Consider the following 20645-nt stretch of genomic DNA (forward strand, 5'->3'; position numbering starts at 1 on the left):
ATACAAAAAAAAAAAAAAAAAAAATTGAAATAAATAAATTAATTAATTAATAAATAAAAATAAAATAAAATAAAATAAAATAAAATAAAATAATCCAGAGCACGGAGCATCAGTTGGGGGCGGGCTAATTGAAATTAATTATCTCCAGCCAACTTCACACATGGGAGTTTTGCATGGGAGTGGCTTAAGAGTGTTTGGGGAGTGGCTGCCGTGTTCACACACACACACACACACGCACACACACACGCCATCGTGCGCGCTCTGGCACGCGCGTGCACGTCTCCCCCTTGCACGCGCACTGACTTCTCCTTGTTCATCAGAAGCCCGTCAGGCTGGAGAGCCGTGGAGACCCATGTAGCCGCAGCAGCGCCTCCTCCGCCGCCGCCGCCGCTCCACCCGCGGATCGCTCTTTGGCTTTTTTTTTTCTATTCCTTTTTTTTCCCTCCCTCCTTCTTCTTCTTCTTCTTCTTCTTCTTCTTCTTCTTGTTTGTTTTACCGACCCTCCTTCCAGGGTTCGCCGCGAACACGGAGATACGCGCACAAACTTCTGCAGGCGGGCTTGTGTAACTTTACCGTTGTAATTACTACTTTATTACAGCGTTATAACCCCTTGTGCACTTTTTGAGCCCTGCATCGGAGGAGTGGGGTAAGAAGAAGAAGAAGAGAAAAAAAAAAAGGCGGCGGTGTTGGTGTCGGTGGTGTGGAACCCACGCCGGTCTCCTTTGTGCACGGCGGTAAATGCGTGGACGCGCTGCAGCTCCGTGCGAAAGGGGACCGCGATGAAGAGCCGGGCGTGAGGAGGAGGAGGAGGAACATCTCGGAGCCTTCAGCTTTCAGCTCCGTCCGTCCGTCCGTCCGCAAGAACCCCCACCTCCACCTCCACCTCCACTCCTCCCCTTTAACAAAGCTGGGGGGGGGGTCAGCTCCGACGCCTCTCCTCCTCCACCACCACCACCACCTCCTCCTCCTCCTCCTCCTCCTCCTCCTGCTGCTGCTGCTGCTCTTCCTCCTCCTCCGTTTCTCGCCGCTGCGCTTGGATTTGCAGGCAGGAGGAGAAGAAGGAGCGCGCAGCCCGCAGCCGCCATGGATGTACGCTTTTACCCCGCCGCCGGCGGGAACCCGCTGCCCGGGGAACCGCCGAGCCTGGACTTCGCCCACTGCCTGGGTTACTACAACTTCAACAAGGTGAGAGGGCGGTAGAGGTCCGTGCGTGTGTGTGTGTGTGTGTGTGTGAGATCCACTTTCTGTGTGTTTTTCCTCTGTGCGTTAAGAGCGCGGGAATCGAACCCTCCCCTTCCCTTAATTGCACTTCCGCTTCTAATTAATCTCCATGCGACAACTTTGACGATTTTTGGTCCCTCACGACGTGACGTGACGTGACGTGACGTGGGGGGGTGGGGTGGGGGGGGGTGAGAGGAGCGCTCGTCCATCCCACGGTGTGTGAAACAGATTTAAAAAAAAAAAAAAAAAAAAAACAATAACGAAAGGATCGATGTTGACTCGACTTGGATCCAGTGTCAGCAGATAATCTCTGCACCGGCATTGTGCAGAGATTAGCCGGCTCAACATCCCATAATAGACGCTCCGGTGCAGAAAGAAGCGGCTCCTCGGGTCCAGCCCCGGTGGCAGCTACCATCTCCGCCCCGGAGAGCTCCTCCGCAGGCCTCCTCGGAGTGGAGGTCGCCCGGGCTACCGGGAGTCCAAGCCGGGAAGGGAGCGGTTCGGTCCGATACCGGAAGTCCAAAAAGTTAGCAGTCGGGTCGAAGCGGCGTGACGTTCTTTTTTTTGCGAGTGCCGCCGGCGACATCGCCCATCGGAACCCCGAACAATGGTACCCCCTCCTCGCACGGTTGACCCCCCCCCCCCCCAAAAACCCCGACCCCTCCGGGATCGCCCCGAACGCAAGTTGTCGCCCCAAAAGCGGAGTCTATACGTCTGACGTACGTTTGGACGAGCGGGCGGCCGCTGAACTCCTGGGGTCAAGTGAAATTTTCCATCTGCAACAGTAATTGGCCGGTGCGCAAAAAGAGGCGGAGGGGGGAGGAGGAGGTGCTGGTCCAGTATCTCCACCAGTTGTGCTGGAGAGGCAGAAGGAGGGGGTTGTCGAGGAGGGGGGTGGCGAGCGCACAAAGCATGCATTTCACGCTAATTCCAACCCTTCCCTTCTTTATTTTTTTGCACGGCTTCTTCCAAACGAGCCTCCCGGTGCGCCAGGATGGACTTGCGCGAAAGCGGAAGCGCAGCGCCCCTCCGTAGCCTTTTCTTTTTTTTTTTTAATCCACTCGTCGATGCGTCCCTGAGAACGACAAAACTTTCTCTTCATTGGGCGGAGAGAGAGAGAGAGAGAGAGAGAGAGAGAGAAAAAAAAAAGAGGGTGGACGATGGAGGGGTGGGGGGTGCTAGCTAGCGTTGGAATATTCCATTTTAATGACAGTGGAGACGGAGGGGGCCCACAGGCACTTTGAAACATCAGAGATTCTTTTATTTTTTTTTTGGGGGGGGGGGCGTTCTAGAAAAGAACGGGTGGTGAGAACTTAATTAGGCCGCGATTGATGGGCGATGGAGAAACACGACCCGGCTGAAGGATGGAACCAAGAAGAAGAAGAAGAGGAGCGCGGCTCTTTAAGCATCCGTCCTTGCGGATGTAAGCATACAACTGGGCGCAGGATTCTGTTTTTTTGGGTATTTTTTTTGCGACGGCGCTCGAAGCGCCGCTCCTCCGCCGGTCGGGTTCTGCCTCGTTCCGGTGGAGGTTTCCCCGCGTCCGGACCAAACTTGGAGATGCGAGAACGACTCCGGGTCGGTCAGACTCGGGTATTCGTTCGAGTCCAAATGTGATTGACTTTAATGGGTCCGTGAAAGGAGCCCGGTGTTCTCTTTCTATTCCCCCACGAATTTATGACCATCTGGTCTTTTCTTCTCCTCTTAAGCTTTAATAATGTTTCAGATACAGTATCCATTCAGAGCTGGGAGGGCAAAAGGGGGGGGGGGGGGGGGGGTTCATTACCTCCAGGGCTCGCGTGGGACTGAAAATCACTCACAGATGTGGAAGGCAAACTCCTCACCTGCGCTGCTGCGAACGGGCGTTTTGGAGAGTAGCTAATTCCGAAGGATCGTCTCTTGGAAGGGAAAAGTCTTGACAGCTTGGTTTTGGAGCGAGTACCCAGATTGATGTCGATCGGTCGGAACCCGGCTTCAGCCAATCATCTGCCTCCCGGCTCACGCCCACAAACTTCATGTCCTCTTTCACTGCACTCTGAGTTTCCCTTAAGGCCTGGCAGCTCCAACCTTCTCACCACTAGCCCCCCACATGTGGTGTCCCACTGATGGACTCGCTGCTGATCCTATCCATCCTCCTTACTCTCGGAGAACCTCCACATCTTCTTCTCCGCCACCATGTGGTCTACCTCCTCTCTCTGAACCAGACCACATCTCCCATACGTTCATTTCATTCTTCATCAAAACCCAGCAGTGATCAGAACGTCTCCTGCGAGCGTCCTCACGGATCAGATGGCGATCTGTGAAGTTCTCCCATCCATCAAACGCACCGATTGGTCGGCGAGGAGCAGTTTTTTTGGATTCTGATTCTGGTTTGTGTTCTGTTAGCACTGCGCTAATAATGTAGATCGCTAGCAGTGTCGGTGATCTGGACCGGGAGATACGAGCTAGCGAGGACGACGGTTTTCGGATCATGCGAGACCCGCGCATGCGTTAGCGTCACTCTTAGCGGTTAGCAATCACCCATCCACACAACGATAGCGACAGAGCTGCTATGCTAGGCGCTAACCGGGCACTCGGGAGTGACTCTGCGACACCTCCGCACGCAGGCTAAGAGGAGCAGGGAATTGAACCGCTGACCGGATCGGAGAGACGCCAGAGTCAATGCTAACAGTAGCTTAGCAGCGGGTTAAAATCCCCCTGGGGGGCCGGTGGGTGGGGGGACAAGGTGTCATTGTGTCCCCAAACTGGGCTCCTTTTGTCTCCGCCGTTCTTTCTGCTTCACCAGCAGAGAAGAGGTTAATGCTCTGCTCTTAAGGCCGAGGAGGGGGGTCGGGGTCGGGGGTTGGGAGGCGGGGGTGAGGGGGGGGGGGGACTATCTCCAGTGTACACAGCTGGTGCCATTTCATCACACACATTCTAAACATATCCAAACACAACTTAAATGTGTGTGTGTGTCGGGGGGGGGTGGGCTAGTAACCCTCGCGAGCTGTCTGTTTTTAAAGCTCAACAGTTGAAAGATCGGACCGGAGGGGTCGGCGGTGGGGGATGGTGGCGGCGGCGGCGGCGGCGGCGGGGGTGGGGTGCTAACTGTCCGAGGCGCTGAATGGCCGGTGTGTTTCTGCTGAGTCTTTTAATTGTAGCTTGTCAGGAAATGTATTTCCGCAGATTTATTAAACGGCTAATTTCCCCGCAGAGGCCGGAGACAGCGTTGTTTGCGCCCGGAGAATGCCGGCTCTGTCATTTGGAAGGGGGTGGTCTATCTGTACCGCACGTTCGACCACATGTTCAGGTCGTGTTAACTCGCCGTCCCCGAGCGGCGACCGCGAAGGCCGACCAATGAAGGGGCTCGCGAAGACGCGTCGGCCGTTGGAAGGGGATTCGTTCGCCGTGCGTTGTGAGGAAAAGTAACGGAGTCATGAAGCGACGGGGCTTCTCGCGTTTGTCCGAGAAACATTTGATCTTCACGAAAGAAGCTGTGGGGGGAAAAAAGAAAAAGAAAAAAAAGACTCGCTTGTTTAATCACTCCACGTCACCATCTTCCCTCCGGTTGCCCCCGGAGACCGACTTCTCGTAGCTCGTTTTACACCGTTTGGCGCGGTTTGTTTGACGTGATAAAGGCTACAAAGTCGCCCGCAAACCCGCCCTGGTCCAGTCATCCCGCCATCGCCGCACATAAATCCGCCCCTTCAGCGGGGAGGGGCGTATCTAGGGGCGTATCTAGGGGCGACCCACGTGGGCGACGGTCTTCTGGTGCCAAGCTAACCCTGCTATGTGTGCTATGGGTTCTGGAAATCATTTCTACATTGGACTCGCTTCCCTGGTTTGTCTTTTTTTCAGGAAGGGGTCGGGCGGTGATGGGGGGGCTACCTGGATTTGTCTCTAATCAAAGCTTTTTATCTGCATACAGTTGTTGAATTAGCGGCGAATGATTGGAACCAGACGCTCGGACTTAAATGAAAACACAAACGCCGCCAGTCCGAGGGCGGTCGACGGAGGAAAAGCCGGTAAAATGATGGGAGGAGGAACACAACACCCCCCCCTTAGACCCCCGCCGTCCCCGGCCCGCTCAGCGCCGAGACGCACAACAAGTCGAAAATCAAGCTAACGGTCATTACGAGGCGAAACCCTTTGCTTTGAGCGCTGCCGAAAGTGCTGAGTAGCAACATGTAAAAGAGGAAACATGCGGTTCATTTACTGAATATAAAGCTGTGAGTCAAAGGGACTATTTTCTTTGGACCGAAGGACTCCCTCCTGCTTCCGCCCCCCCAGACTGTCTTGTGTGGTTCTGCCCGCTACACAAGCGCTTTATCCAAAATACCGAGCCGTGACGTATCTATTTAAGTCGCTAGTAAAAGACAAGCGGCCCTGACGAATCGCCCGTCTAGCGAGATATCGTGATACTTCCTGTTTGCGGCGTCAACTAGCCGAGCGTCGCTAGTTTAGCATGTCGCGTTCATGTGTATTAAAGTCGCGCGGCTAACAGCAACGCCGTTTTCGCCGCCCCCGACTGCTTTCCCAGAAACGTGGAGGTTCATCCGGGTCGAACCCTCGCCTCTCAACCAATGACGGCGTGGAAAGGCAGATAATGAATGAATGAATATCTCATCCCGGATGCGCACGCTTTCATTCACTCAGCAGCAGATACTCATGACCAAATCTCTCTTGCCGTGGCAACTGGATTTGAAATTTCTTCACTTGAAGACGTTTCAGCCCTCGTCCGAGAGGCGTCTTCGGTTCTAATGACCGATGGAAGGTTTCTGAAAACCGCCAGGTTTTAGATCATGGTGGCTTGTTGTGTCACTGGAAGAATTGATCTGCAGAAACTAGTTGTAAGATAAGATAAGATAAGAACAACTTTTTTTATCCCGAAGGAAATTGTTGTGCCAGAGTTTCAAGCAAAACATAACAATAATAGATAATAGTAGGAAGGAGGGAGAATAAGAAATACAATAAAACATAAAGTGTTACAGCTATCAAGTGTTTTAAGGTGGGGGTTGTTACGCTAGTGGCCGCGGATCGGCCCCCGAACGTCCGTCAACCAGGAATATCGGACTGAAATCGCCCCTTCCCGCCGTCGACAAGCAACCCTTAGCTCCGGATGCAGTTTTTCTCGCGACGCCTCCTGTTAAAAGTGGCTAAAAGCTCCATAAGCGCTGGCCGTCTTCCCCGAAAACACATGCGCAGAGTTACAGCTGTTATTTCAACGTGTCAGGATACATGATTAGCCCGGCTGCGGCTAAGCCGTCTCCGCCAACACAAAGCGGTTTGACATCTTTCGTCTGGTTTTATGCTAGTCCTTAGTTGCTTGCAGATGTTTAGCGGTAATAATTCGGGTGATTTGACAGTTGATTTGAAAGCTGGATGTGATGAAATGCTTTTTGAAGCCCCCCCCGCTCGCTCCCGACCCCTGGCAGTAACAAGTCCCCGCGGGGACTCGGAGGTTTTCTCACAAGCTAAACAAAACATCTCGCTTCTTCTGCGGCTGTTTGTTGCTACGCGTCTTGTTTTTATTTCTTTTCCCGCCGTTACAAGTGAGATGAATGTCAACTTCTGCGGCTGGAATTGGATCCCCCCCCCCCCCCCCCGAATGTGTTGATGACTGCGAGGAGAAAAGACACAAACTGTTTACTTTGACATCCAAAGTCGTAAAGGAGAAGCCGCGTTTAAAATGTTGTCGTTTAAATATCCCGAATACGGTTCACTTTGGGTTAATTAGAACTTTAAATCATTTCCTTTCATATTGTTTCTCCGGCGGTTTTGTCAGAGTCATGGCGGAGTTGCGGTTGGGGCGGCGCCATTTGTCGCTGAAAATGAAAGTGGCTCCTTATCTTATTATCTCTTTTCTCCAAAATGTATTTGATGCTTCGCTACGGCGCAAATGAAACATGACACTCGGGAGCAGAGCCGAGCCATAAATCGATTTTATCTATTAACTCCGATGTTCCCTCTCGCCGCCGCTGGTCTGAAGACGTCGAGCAAAGTGAAGTTCGTCCCGAGTCTGTGGCGGCGAAAGGCAAAAAATACCAAATTTGCGAAAGTGGGCGGCGCCGCGAGCGAAACCTAAACACCGACCAGGAAACAGAGGGAATCCATCTCCTCGAGTGTCTCTCGCTGTGAAAATCCCCGACTAGAACGCCGTTGTTTGTTTAGATTATGATTTTACACACACAGCAAAGAAAATCCAAAGTGCATTCCAGCCAAAAAAAAACTCAGACGTTTCTTTCGGTGGATTAAAAGCCTGCCGTGGCTCGTTGTCATCTGTGTTTCCACCGTCCGGCCGCGTGAAGGTTATGCAAATCCTGGAGCTTCCAGCTTTTCTGACCAAAAAAGCCAGGCGAGATCCGAATCCGGTCGTCCTAATGGACTCTCGAGCCGGAGAATCCACCGTCGAACCGAATTTAGACCAAAGTTGTGAAATGTCACTCCGGAAGGTTCTCAGAAAAAGGTTCCTGTTGTCAGAATCCACCAAAAACAGTACCCTAGATAATATTACCGTCGTTGTTAAGCGTTTGCGGGCAAACGCCCAACTTATGTTGGGTTACGGCCAACCGTTAGCATAAGATCGCCTGGAAACAGAAGGATGTGGAAATGATAGTTCGCTTTGAGCAGTAACTCCATCACTGGTCACTATTGTTGGAGCGTGAGGAGATCGCATGTCGTTGAAAACGTAGCCGTTAGCCTAGCATCCGCCCCCACGCGCTTGATTGACATAGGGTACAGCCAATCCGAGATCTCGATCCAGATACCGTTCCGCTTCGACCGATGGATGTTTGGAAGTGTGTGTGTGAGGCGGGACGACCTGTTAGATGAGTGTATTCGGTGCAAGATGCCGTCAGAGTAACGCAACGGTCCAAAAGTGAATGCAACTCTGTTGTGCCATACATGTTCTCGCTGTTCCGGAAACAATACATACTTGAAGTATTAAGTATATCTGGTATATATATCTATATAAAATAAATGTGTACATTTATACGTATATACAGGACTGTCTCAGAAAATTTGAATATTGTGATAGAGTTCTTTATCTTCTGTAATGCCATTAAAAAACAAATGACTTTTTCATGATATTTTAATATCTTGAGATATGATTTTTGAGTTTTGTTATGATGTAAGCCATAATCAGCAATATTAAAACAATAAAAGGCTTGCAATATTACAGTTGATTTATTACAAATCCAGAATGTATGACTTTTTTGTTTTTGTAATTGCATTACAGAAGATAAAGAACTTTATCACAATATTCTAATTTTCTGACAGTCCTGTTTATATATACATATACAGATATATATATATGAACAACACACAAATACATATGTATGACATATGAAATTTATATATATACACACACACATATATACACACACACACACATATATATATATGAAATATATGCACAAATATATACATACACATTTAAATACACACACATAAATGATATTTATATATACACACACACAGACACACTAGTATATATATACACACACATATATGATATATACATTTAGATATATACGCACATATATTCATACACATATAAATACACACACATATATATGATACATATATATATATTTACACACACACAGACACACAAGTATATATACAAACACACACACACATATATATATATATATGTGTGTATACACACACACACACACACATATATAAATATGTAATTCATTTTTAATTGCTGGTCGATCATTTTTAAGAGTTGCTCGTGAGCCAAAAAAGTGTGAGCAGCCGTGTTCTACGCAATCTGGTGTTTTAGTCCATCGCCAAATCTCGCCGCCACCTGCCGGCCTGGTCGGAGTACGGCGGCGTCACTGGTGTTTCTGTGCACAGAGATACGTGTCGTGGAACCGCTGGAAAACACTCTTAAGGTTGCAGTGAACAGCGAGATACCAAAACAACGGCGGCGTCTCGACACCTCGTGCGCGAGAGTGTCCGACTCTACCGCTCCTCGTTCCGTTGGACCTTTCCGTGCTTCTCCAGCAAAGTCACCTTGTAGTTTACGGCCACTCGAGGCAATAACTCAACCTCATCGTCGGCCCACCGGTCGCCGTTGTTGATGTTTACGCTCGCCGTTGTTCCCATCTTTGTTATTGCGTGTTTTTAGTGCATCGCAAAAATCACGCCGCTACACCCTTTCTGATGTTTTCCTGCAAAACGTGGCGGTGGATAAGGAACGGCTTGCAAAAAAAAAAAAAAGAAAAAAATCAAATCTGGAAACGAAAGGGAACGTTGTCGTGTCACATGTGCGACCCCGCTGGGCGTCAATTCGCACCTCCGCCAAGACCACATTGAACTCATCATGAGGAAAGTTGTTAGCCTGTGTGTTTCCATGGAAGCGCAGGGGGGAGGCTTAGATTCTCCAGATGAGACCTAAACTGCATTTGACAGCAGCGTCTCGACTCTGTTGCTAACGGGAGTTGAAGGCTACGCTGGTGTTCAGGACTTGTGTGAGAGCTAAGATGGGCGCCGGCGTTTGGCGCCCAAGTTGGAGATACTTACGGCTCCGTTTGTGAACAAATTGGACAGGAAGTGGTTGCCGGCGAGAATCGAGGACGGCGCGATGTTTGAAAAGCGACGAAGTAAAAATAAACGGATGTAAGTTGCTCAAAAAACGGGTGATTAAAAAGCTGATCTGGATGAAAAACAAAAAAAAACAACAATAACTGCATGTGAGGGTTGTAAAAGCATTTTTGGAGATGATTAGCATTAATATAATATTAAGTTTATCGCTCTTTTGTCACAGCTGCATAACAGTTACAGTCAATAAATATGAATATAAATATGGAGACAATTAGAAGATGGCAAAAGACATCTACAAATAAATAGACAGTAGAGAACAACAACAAGAACAAGGATAAGAATGGAGACAAAAAAAAAACAAGGGTGAAAAAAGACAAACAAAAACTACAACAACAAGTATAAGAACATCAACAGTGACAAAAATAAACAAATTGATGGCTAACAACAGAAAAAAAAAGGACATTTCTGCTAAAAACCACTCAGGCTAGCTTTCTCAGATTAACCTCTGGGCCAGTCTTTGCTAATGTGTGTGTGTGTGTGTGTGTGTGTGTGTGTGTGTGTGTGTGTGTGTGCAGGTGTTGCATACACGTCATGATTAAACCTCCCCCCTTTCTTCCTCTCACCTGCCCGGCCTCCTCAATCGCGCATTCCCATAATGCAGCGGGTTTCCAGGCTGCGGCCGACAGACTTGACAATAGCGGCAGGTGTGCAAATACCCCTCAGACATGACGGACAAAGAGATTAAATATTGGAGGTAAATATGGCCTTTTTTTTTTTTTTTTAAATGGCCAAATAGACAGTGCGCCGGACTGGAAGACCTCCGCCCGCTACGATCGAAGGACTTGAACTTGTTTATCTTGCAGAAACTATAAGTCGTTTGGAAGTTTTTGAAATAGAAGTTCGAACTGTCAATGTCTTTTATGAGATGGAATAGAATGGAGCTTTGGATAAACGGGACCAGGACCGGGACCGAGACCGGGACCGGCCCACATGGACTCACTTCGACCACCTGTGGTCGGCGATTCTCTCTGCAGAGGCATTAGCATTAGCTAGGCTAGCAGAACGGGGGGTCAGCTGGGAACAGTCAGGTGAAACTCACGGACGGACAGACGGTCGGACGGATGGATGGATGGATGGATGGATGGATGGATGGATGGATGGATGGATGGATGGATGGATGGATGGATGGATGGATGGATGGATGGATGGATGGATGGATAGATAGATAGATAGATAGATAGATAGATAGATAGATAGATAGATAGATAGATAGATAGATATAGATAGCTTGCTAGCTTGCTAGCTTGCTAGATAGATAGATAGATAGATAGATAGATAGATAGATAGATAGATAGATAGATAGATAGATAGATCATATAAAGCAGGGGTCAGGAACCTCCTTGACTGGGAGAGCCATAAAAGCCAAATATTTCTAAATATATTTAATCGAGAGCCATTTCATATTTTTAACATAATATTAAATTAAATATGTCTTATTTTTAATGCAACCTCTGCTGCTGCATGGATTTGTTCGAGGTGCCGCTTTATATTTGACCGTTTCATCAATAGCATATTAGACGTACCGCAGATCCAAATGTAAATTCCTCTGTGCAGCCTGGAATGCACGTCATCATCATCTTTATTTCTTTTCACCATCTTTTCCGTTATGAGGGTTGAAGCGGATAAACTAGTTGGTTATCTGATAAAATTAATTTCCTCACCTTTACAACGACCCGGACGTGCTCGGAAGCCATCGGTTCCCGACCCGACCGACGGGCGACCCGTGAAATTTCTCTTCAAAACTAATTTCTGTTTGCTTTAAAATGACACAGTATGATGAAGAAATATCACAAGTATTTTAAAATCAGATCCAAACTGATTTTATTCTTTTTCAACCCAAAATTGTCTGGGAGCCATAGGTTCCTGAACACTGATATAAAGTAACAGAGTACTTTAACAGAGTAATATATGTATACAGGACTGTCTCAGAAAATTAGAATATTGTGATAAAGTTCTTTATCTTACGTAATGCAATTACAAAAACAAAAATGTCACACATTCTGGATTCATCACAAATCAACTGAAATATTGCAAGCCTTTTATTATTTTAATATTGCTGATTATGGCTTACATCTTAAGAAAAAACAAATATCCTATCTCAAAATATTAGAATATCATGAAAAAGTAATTTTTGTTTTTTTAATTGCATTACAGAAGATATAGACTTTATCACAATACTCTAATTTTCTGAGACAGTCCTGTATATATGTATATAATTCTATATATTATATCATCCCAGTCCCTGTGCATATATTTACATACGTAATAACAATGATAATAATAATAATGATAATAATAAGTGCGTAATAATATGTACATATATATATATATTGGATGGATAGAATCCATGGATGACAGAAGGATTATATATAGATCCATCCATACATGAAAATGTATCTATGTAAAAATAAAATAGAAGTATATCCATACATATATGTATGTGTACAAAATGAACCCTGTGCCGAGGCGCAGACGTGCAAACCCGCAGAAAAGTCAACGCTCCAAACGATTCCTAGCTGATTAAAGAGTAACCGCCGAGTTAGCCGAGGTTAACCGTTCACGAGGAAACACTTTGAAAATATCGACACTCTCGATTTTACGAAAGCTCACGGGCCGGGCCGCTCAACGCCGGCGACCTTCGCCCGGCTGATCGCGGCGACGGTTTAAGACTCCATTAGCCTCGAATATGCATCTCGGCCAGCGGATCAAGGTTCCACGCCGAAATCCGTCAGGAAGATTACCCTGGTTGCATTTTATATCATAATCAATAAGCTGCTCATGTGGAAAAAAAGAAAAAAAAGAAAAAATATTTTAAGGGAAATTCCCTTCCAGGATCCATACGGCGAGCGTGAATACATGAGTGCATTTGTAAGCGGGCTGAACAACAACCATCCCGGGATCGATACCGCGTGCTTCCAGAGTGTTTTTCATCAGTTGCCACGGTGACTGGACTCCAACAGGAGGACTTCCTGTGTGGAGACTTCATGCAGGAAGTAAATTACAGATATTAAATTGCAGAGTTGTGGATGAGAGAGTGAATGGTTGGATGTCTCTATATGATGTGTCAGTGAGAGGGGGAATAAAATCAAAAATAATAAATAAAAATAAAATAAAATAATATAATATAAAATAAAATAATATAAGATAAAATAATATAATATAAAATAAAATAATATAAAATAAAATAAAATAAAATTAAATTAAATGAGAATGCAACAAAAACAATGGAGAATATAAAGGAAATAATGTGAAATTAGCAAAATGTGGTTTTGAACATACAAGTCAAGTATATCTGGTGAGATGCAAAGTTTCTGCAAAATAGCATGAAGTAAAAAATTGTCTGTTGTTCTGTTTAGCAGTCTCTGCACGGTGTGAATGAGAGGGTGAATGGTTGTATTCAAGTATTCAAGGATTTTTATTGTCAATTTATTCGGAGGGAATGGAGCAAAATTAGTTTCCTGAGACCCGGTAGACCGCCAGCAGCAGCGATACAGATATAATGCAATAAGATGTGTGTGAGATATGCTCAGTGGACGGATGATAAGATAAAGAAAATAATAAAATTCTAAATTAAAAAGAAATAAAATTAAATTAAATTTTAAAAAAAAAGAAAAAGAGAAAATGAAATGCGACAAAAGCTCTATGACGAACATACAGGAAATAAATCAAAACGAGCATAACGGTAATTTGTACCTATAATTATATCAGGTGATTTGCAAAGTTTCTGCAAAATTGCGTGAGGGAATTTTTTTTTTTTTTTCAGTTTTGCAGTCAACAGAGCGGCACCACTGTTTAGCAGCCTCACCACTGTTATATTTCTGTATATGATTTGTGAATGAGAGGTTGAATGGTTATATTCAAGGATATTTATCGTCAATTTATTCTTAGAGAATGGAACAAAATTAGTTTTTCCTGAGGCCGGTAGATAGTCAGCAGGAGCGATCCAGATGTTATACAATGTGGGGTGTCAAATATATACAGTAGACGGATAAAAAAAAATGTAAAAAATAATAAAAAAATGAAAAAAAATGCAACAAAAACTTTGAGACCAGGAAAAGAAGATAGTAAATGTGTGCTTAAAGATCACAACAAGTCCCGATGTGCAAAGTTTGCACTGTGCAAAGTGTGGTTTGTGCATAATTGCGTGAGGGAAAAAAAAATAATTTGTTGTTCCCGTTGTTATATATATTTATATGACGTTTGAATGAGAGAGTGAATGGTTGTGTGTCTTTCTATGTCATGTAAATGAGAGGGTGAAAGGTCAAGCGGGATCGATAATCAATGAATGAGATTGGATTTTGAACATAATGAATTTAAAGAAGATAAAACAAAAAGTTGCTTCATTAGGGGAAAAGGGGGAAGGGGGGTTGAATACACATGGTGTCATAATGAGCGGTGTCGTTTCCAATCGGGGTAATTAAGAGATTAATATGTCAGTTTCGGGGGTTTTGGCAGGTTCCGCATCCGAGGCGGCGCTTTATTCCACGCAAAATCTCATTCAGTTTGCACAGAGTGGGGGAGCCTGCAGAACAGACGCCGCTATTCTTCTCCAGAAGGCGTGGGGCTGATGCTCCGGGGTGTGATTTGTCATTATTATTCAGCGCCCGCTACACTTAAAAACACAATCCTTCTGGATTTTAATTACGCATCCCAAAAGGGGATGGGCGTGGAGCTGCTTGGCAAAAGAAACATCTTTGATTTCTCTATCATTTTATTGTTGCGTTGCAAGGAATTGACACACCGGTAGCCGAGATGGAGGCGGGAGGCGGTCCGGGTCCCGACGGGGGTCCGACCCGGGATGAGCTAATGTCTGCGCCGTCCTGGGATTCCGAGCTGGGGCGCTTATTTGCAAAGCGGGGCGTTTAAAAAGCGACCATTCACTCTTTCATTCACACATCATATAGATAAAGACACATCATACAGTCATACAATCATTCATATACCGTCATTTTCTGGAGCACACCTGAATATAAGCTGCACCAGCTAAAAATGACGAAATGATAATAATAATGATAATAATAATAACAATAATAATAATAAACGATATAATAATAATAACAATAACAAGAAAATAAATAATAATAACAATAATAATAATAATAGATACAATTTATTGAGCTCCATAGGGGAAATTCATTTGTCACAGCAGCATTAAAGTGATTAGTCTCAATAAATATAGACAATTAGAAAAAGCAAAAGATATCCCTAAAAAACAACAACAACAGCAGCAACAACATCAAGGATAAGAATGAAAAGAATGGAAAAAAAAAATACAGTAAGGATGAAAATAGACAACCAAAACTAAACGATAACTTAGAGTGACAATAGTAATGGCATGAATAAAATAAGTAAATAAAAATATATAAATATAGTAATAGGCGGGATACGAGTGGGCTGAGACCAACAAGGATTAAAAAAATAAAATAAAAAAGACAATGTGTACATGTACAAATATGTGCACTTGTCTATAAGCCGCAGGTGTTCACATTGTAACATGAGATATTTACACAGAAACATTTATTACTTCTAATGAACTACATCTATAAGTACTTACTTTCATCGTCATTTCATCGGTCTGATGTGAGGAGGCTAAATGTTACGTGTAGCTTGTTAGCCCCCCAAAAAATCCATAAATAAGCCGTAGTGTTCAAAGCGTGGGGAAAAAAAACGTAGCTAATAGTCCGGAAATGACGGGAGAAACAAAGCGTTCACATTTTCATTCAAGTTATATCGACATAAAACCGTTCAGCCTTCCATTCACCTGTCACATGGACCGATACAACCTCTTCCAGGAAGCTAAAAACAAGAGCAAGAAATGGTTGCTAGCAATAAAATAAAGACGTTCCTGACCTGACGTATCGGGGAAAAAAAGATGTCACGATTGTTTTATTCGTACTTAATCGTTTTTGAACTCCTTATTTGGGGGGGGGGGCAGTTCTAGGGCTGTCAATAGCCGTGGCATGCTAATGCTAATCGGGTCAATCTCTTTAGCAAAGATGAATGAAATGATTAACTCCCAAGACGAACTGGGAAGTGGGAACTCTGCCCCCCCGCTCGCCGAAATAACCCATTTCCCCCCGTCGCTTCGTATTGATCCATGGGATTAGCGACATCTGGCTAACGGAAGGAGTTCACTGACCGAGCGAATCTGGATATGGGGGGTGAAAAAAAAACAATTTCTAACAGTGCGTGAGGTTCGTTGGAGACGTGGATATTTGATTCGGGTCATCGGAACACCGTCATCTCGGCTTTTACACATCGAAGAAGCTGTGGCGCGTGATTGGACGATCAGACATTTGGACTGAAGTACTTGGAAAATATTGTGTTTTTTTTGTTTTTTACTTCCCCCTGTACTTCCTGTAAGCAAGCTGGGCTGACTGACTCATCACCATGGCAACTGGATATTATTGTACTCTTACCATTATCAGTATAATTGTAGTGATTGGCCATTTTGATGAAGAAGACACACCAAATGTAACAGTTCTTATTTTCTAAATTACATCTTTTCAATTTTGATAATACCTAATTTTTCCAAAAAAAAACAACTTAATTTTCCAAATATTCAATTTCAGGCAATAAAAAAATGTATATATATAAAATATATATAATATGAAATATAAAAACTGAAATATTGAATTATTATTTATCTTTTAATAATGAATACAAAAATACAAGCAGAAAAGTATATTTGTCACGAACATTAATTGATTCATCATAAATTTTCTCAAAAATCACCCAATATCATTTTAATTACTTCCCCAAAGTGTCTTATTTCATTTCAATCTCATCCTAACTGCAGGAACAAACAAATTCACTAATCACCTGATCGGCCACAGGAAGGAAATAAAGAAACAGATCAACAGATGAATTAATGAATGAACCCTCATTGGTCGGCTCTTGAAACGAGGCACTAACTTCCCTGAGGCAGGAGAACTGCGTGCCTCACTAAGTGGCTCTTCGCAGCCGTTTAAAGATCTCTCAGCACAAGAAACTAGAAACACGCATACAGTTGTTGAAAAAAAAACACTGTGCATTAGAAATGTAGTTCATATAGCAAAAGTGTTTAAACATTTAAGCGACATGCAGAGAGACAGCAAAACGGTCTTAGTGCAGAGCATGCCGGCAGTCAGCCGTCGTTGCACAATCTACGTTGAGGCTCGACAGTCTGCCGCCTCAATGCACGTCTCTTCTCAGCAGTCGTTTGAACAGTAATTGTGAAAATCCATTTTGAATAAAAAACAATCATGAAAACTAGTGAAGTTAAATGAAAAATTCCTTTATAGCTCAAACCACTGAGAACTATAATCATTTCATTCTTTTTTTTCCCCATTTTTTCTTTCCAAGATTGGCAAGTGAGGCACGGCCTCTCCTGCCTCCCCTGACTGCATGTCACTGGTATATGTGTATACACATATATCTCTATTTATATGTATGTGTGTGTGTGTGTGTGTGTGTGTGTGTGTGTGGTGACTGGGTGAAATGGGTCAAACACAAACCTAAGACTGATGTGAGAACATGTGTGAACTGCGAGTCGGCTCTCAATAATTTCGGCGAAGAAACTCAAGGCACGATTCCTTAAAATAGAGGTCAAGGCTCAAATGCAGAAAATGTCCCTGAACCCCTCCACCTTCACCCCCCCCCTTTTTTTTTTCTCTTATTTAGCCTCCTGGAGTAATGGAGGTTGCGAGGGAAGGGGTGTAGGGGGTCTAACTGGAGCTCTGATGCGAGGGGGAAATCAATACAGCTGGAATGGGATGTGGGCTGGTTGAAGAAATACAATGTCGGTGTTCTGGGCGAAAACGAAAGAGCAGGAAGGCGGGGGATGAGGGTCGACCTCTGGATCTGCGATTGTCACCGCTCGGGTGCTCTTTGAACTAATTTAGCGCTTTCTGATGAGCGTTTTTTTTTCTCGTAATCACCCGATCGGCGATATCCAAGCTCCCGGCCTCTGTGGTTAGCATTTCCGCTAACACGGGCACAGTCAACCCCAAGCCAGGCACCCGAGGTTTCGTTTCCCAACTCAAAGGCGGCTTTTTAAACGTTAGCATGGATGATACAAACCGAGAAATGCAGCGCTTGAGATGCTAAGTAGCGTTAGCATGTTAGCATTGAACGTTGTCCATGTATATGTATGAATCCTTCAACACACAGACCACAGTTGCGCCGGTCTAGCGCGTACGACCACAACTAGGAGTAAGACCCGTTCTGATTGGCTGGACGGCGGGACAGAATAAGCCGTTCAACTGAATGACCTGCAGTTGTCGTTTCGTTGCGTCTGACGCCTTGTTTAAAACACACGAGCGACGGAAAGAGAGAGGAAAAAAAAACACAAAAACAACGTCTTAAACGCAGCCGGGGCGTGCTAATGATGTCCTGGTGTGCTGTCAATCCACCAGATGAGCAGACAATAGTTCGCCGAGGAGAGAACGCTTGAAATAGCTAATTGCTTCCAAAAGCCCGCTCAGCCATTTTCCAACAACCGCGTGCTCGCAGATGTCTTTTCCAGCTGCTGTTTAATTACCAAACTCGGATATATTATAAAGAACGCGAAGCTCCGTCTTCACAAGCTCCACGTAACGGTCGCGACGACGACTCCGAGCCGGGTGGCGGAGAAGAAAAAAAGAAAAACAAACAAACAAACAAACAAAAAAAAAAGGAGATTAAAGAGCAACGTCCGTATCGTTTTTTGCGCATTTTCACCGTTTCACGTCATCCGCCCGAGTCATTCCCCGAGTTAATCCCCCGCCAACTTGTTGACTGTCAGCTCGGAGACACATTTCTGGAGAGGAGCCCGGGGGGAGAGCGCTCGCAGCCGGACCCCCGTCCGCGGTGCCAAGCAACACAGACACAAATTGGAATGTGGTACAGCTCCGGGAAGGCGGCCAAGATTTAAATTAGACAATAACCTTTGCTCCCTCTATATTGCCTCTCTTTTCCAGCTGCAGGCTGAGCCATTTGTTTAATACAGTCGACCCCGTAGTATATAATAGACTGATATACGAGTCACCGCTCGGCGGTTTGTGTTTTTCCAGATTTATAGAGATTGAACAACTGGTCGGTTTGTGCTCGCTGCAGCCGCGGAGGTATGAGTAACACAAAAAAAAAGGCGCAGGTTGAAAAGCCGAGCGGGGAAGTCGTGGAAGAGTTGATCCATCGGCCCTCCTCCTCCTCCCCACCCCGCCGGAGAGATCATCGACCCTGCGAGGACCTACTTTATGAAAATAATGGTTTACACTTCCCTTTTTTGAGCAAAGTTTCTCTAAAACAAGAGGAACTTGCGCGGCGTTTGTTTGTGCCGAAAGCCGGGAAACGTTCCCGACTTCAACTAGCATTCAACTTAGCATTTTTAATCTTGTGGTTGTCTACAACCTAGCTAAACGGCTAAGGGGTCATCTTTCCTCAACGTTAAATACCGTCGTTCATTTCCCGCGTAAGCGCGACGGTTTTTCTGAGGATTTCGCGTTATTTGTAGCCGAATGCAACGAACATAAAGGGGCAGGGTTACGCGGTATGCTTAATACAACCGGCAAAAAGGAGCGGCCGAGAAGAAGATGGCATGACCATGGAGAAGGATTCTCTGTCAACATGATGCCATGGATGTATCGCAGAACACCGTCAGAATGTGCCTTACCAGATCCTCCGCCGCCACCATGTTTGTAGCTGAAAAAGAAGTGAACTCTGCATTGTCCACTCAGGGATGCATTGCTGAACAGGCGTGTTGGCGCCGGGTAAGCAGATAGGCGGTGACGCTTGCCAGGACGTAGCTATCTGCGAACCAAACGCGAGCGTGAGTCCGCCTCAAACCCCAACAACCGTTGTCTCTGTTGGTAAAATCCCATATTTACTCCTCCTGGTGTCACCGGGCAGCAAAGAGTGGATTAGTCGGAGTCTGTCGGCGCGTACGGCTCCCAAAGCCGGTTCTAATGAGCACTTTAGCCAGTTGCTGCGCGCCGAGGATAGAAAAAAATGCGCCGGCGCCGTGGGAGCAATAAGAGAGGACTCCACTCCCGGCAGCTCGATGTGAATCCCAGTCCTGGAGCTCATCTGATGGGGCCGATGCCGGGCAACGTCGCCCCGCTCCAAGAAGCAGAAATCTCTTGATTCCCTTGCGTAACAGCTAAACATGTCATTTTTTCTGGTTAGCTTCTTTATTAGCCTCCCTCCCCCATCAGCGTCCTCCGATGGAAGTGAGCTTGTTTAAAAGAGAGAAAAGTAAAAAAGTTCCCCGCGCCTCTGAAACTATCTTGACTTGGAGTTGCTTCAAAGCTGCAGAGAGTAAACAGCCGTGAGACATGGCTTTGCAGTAAAAGAAAAAAAAGACACACGGACACAGAAAAAAGAAAACACAACCGGGCCGAAGTCTCGCTTACGTTACGTCCTCAAGAGCCGCGCAAAGGCGGCCATCGTGAGAAAGCTACACCGTGTTTCCCGGGCCCTCTCCGTGTAGCCTAAGCTCTTTTGTGGCTGCCGGCCAATGGCTTTGCACCCCGCCAGATCAAAGATGGAACCCCCATTTAGCCGGCGCTTTCTTTTGGGATTTGCTCTCCGGAGTACAGAGGAGACTCGACAGCAAGGGCAGAGGATGTCGCGCGACGGTTCCGCGGACGGTCTTTGTTTTAGTTTCGTTGAGCCGCGGCGAATGATAGCGTACCTTAGCTTTGGCTGCGTAGCGAGATCGCGCTAGATGCAGAACAGAGACGGCGAACAGGAGCAGGGGATTGTAATTATTTCATGAGAATTAAAAGACGAAGCCGCCCTGTTATCTGCTTCGTTTTGATCACGGGATGTACGACATGAGCCGGCGGCGCTAAAGTGACGGCCGACCTCCGCCG

General features: G+C 45.7%; 1 protein-coding gene across 1 annotated transcript in view; it reads left to right on the forward strand.

Moving 5' to 3' along the window:
• Positions 1-414: 414 nt before the first annotated feature.
• tox3 (TOX high mobility group box family member 3) overlaps positions 415-20645 on the forward strand; it is a 43156-nt gene continuing 22925 nt past the window's right edge. The window contains exon 1 of the mRNA XM_086174602.1: positions 415-1185. Coding sequence (XP_086030728.1) covers positions 1084-1185 — 102 coding nt within the window. The 5' untranslated portion in view covers positions 415-1083. The remainder of the gene's footprint in view (positions 1186-20645) is intronic.

This window comes from Fistularia commersonii, chromosome 27, assembly GCF_037954325.1.
Source record: "Fistularia commersonii isolate RoL2024-O1a breed Wild chromosome 27, RoL_Fcom_v1.0, whole genome shotgun sequence".
Classification (NCBI taxonomy): Eukaryota; Metazoa; Chordata; class Actinopteri; order Syngnathiformes; family Fistulariidae; genus Fistularia; species Fistularia commersonii.